This window comes from Trypanosoma theileri, assembly GCF_002087225.1.
Source record: "Trypanosoma theileri isolate Edinburgh chromosome Unknown TM35_Tth_15_V1, whole genome shotgun sequence".
NCBI lineage: Eukaryota > Euglenozoa > Kinetoplastea > Trypanosomatida > Trypanosomatidae > Trypanosoma > Trypanosoma theileri.
The window spans coordinates 354,486-354,870 of record NW_021639857.1 but is presented as its reverse complement, the minus strand read 5'-3'; the positions used below and the strand labels follow the sequence as shown (position 1 = coordinate 354,870).

The 385-nt window shown below is 49.0% G+C and overlaps 1 protein-coding gene across 1 annotated transcript; it reads right to left on the bottom strand.

Moving 5' to 3' along the window:
* Nucleotides 1-381, bottom strand: TM35_000152310 (expression site-associated gene (ESAG-like) protein; the record flags this gene model as incomplete). The annotated part of the gene is made up of 1 exon (XM_029025883.1): nt 1-381. A coding segment is annotated over one exon (381 nt), but the record flags the coding sequence as incomplete, so codon positions are not given.
* Between the last annotated feature and the right edge of the window lie 4 nt (nt 382-385).

Below are 385 nucleotides of genomic sequence, written 5' to 3'. Positions count from 1 at the left end.
GTTAAGGAATACGAATATGGACTTCCCAGGCTCCGAAGGATTTCGAGAAGATTCCTTGTACCCCATTAACTTCCACGCTTTGTCATACAAAAGAGAGCAGTCAAATGCTGTAAAGTTTAATGGATATTGAAGGACCCCTGCCAACTCAGGATGATAGCACAAATTNGTGGAGGCACCACTAAGGAGCGAGTCCGAAGCGTCGTACACCACAACAACATCGCTGTCCCGGAGCCTCTCCTTCTCAATGTACTGCATCACCCAATATGCACGATATATGTGCCTATACCTTCTCCCATACCCAACAGTTTCCACCGACACATTGGAGAGAATGGCACTGGCCAGCATCCGACACCAACCATGACAGCGCAGCGACTGCGCCACAATG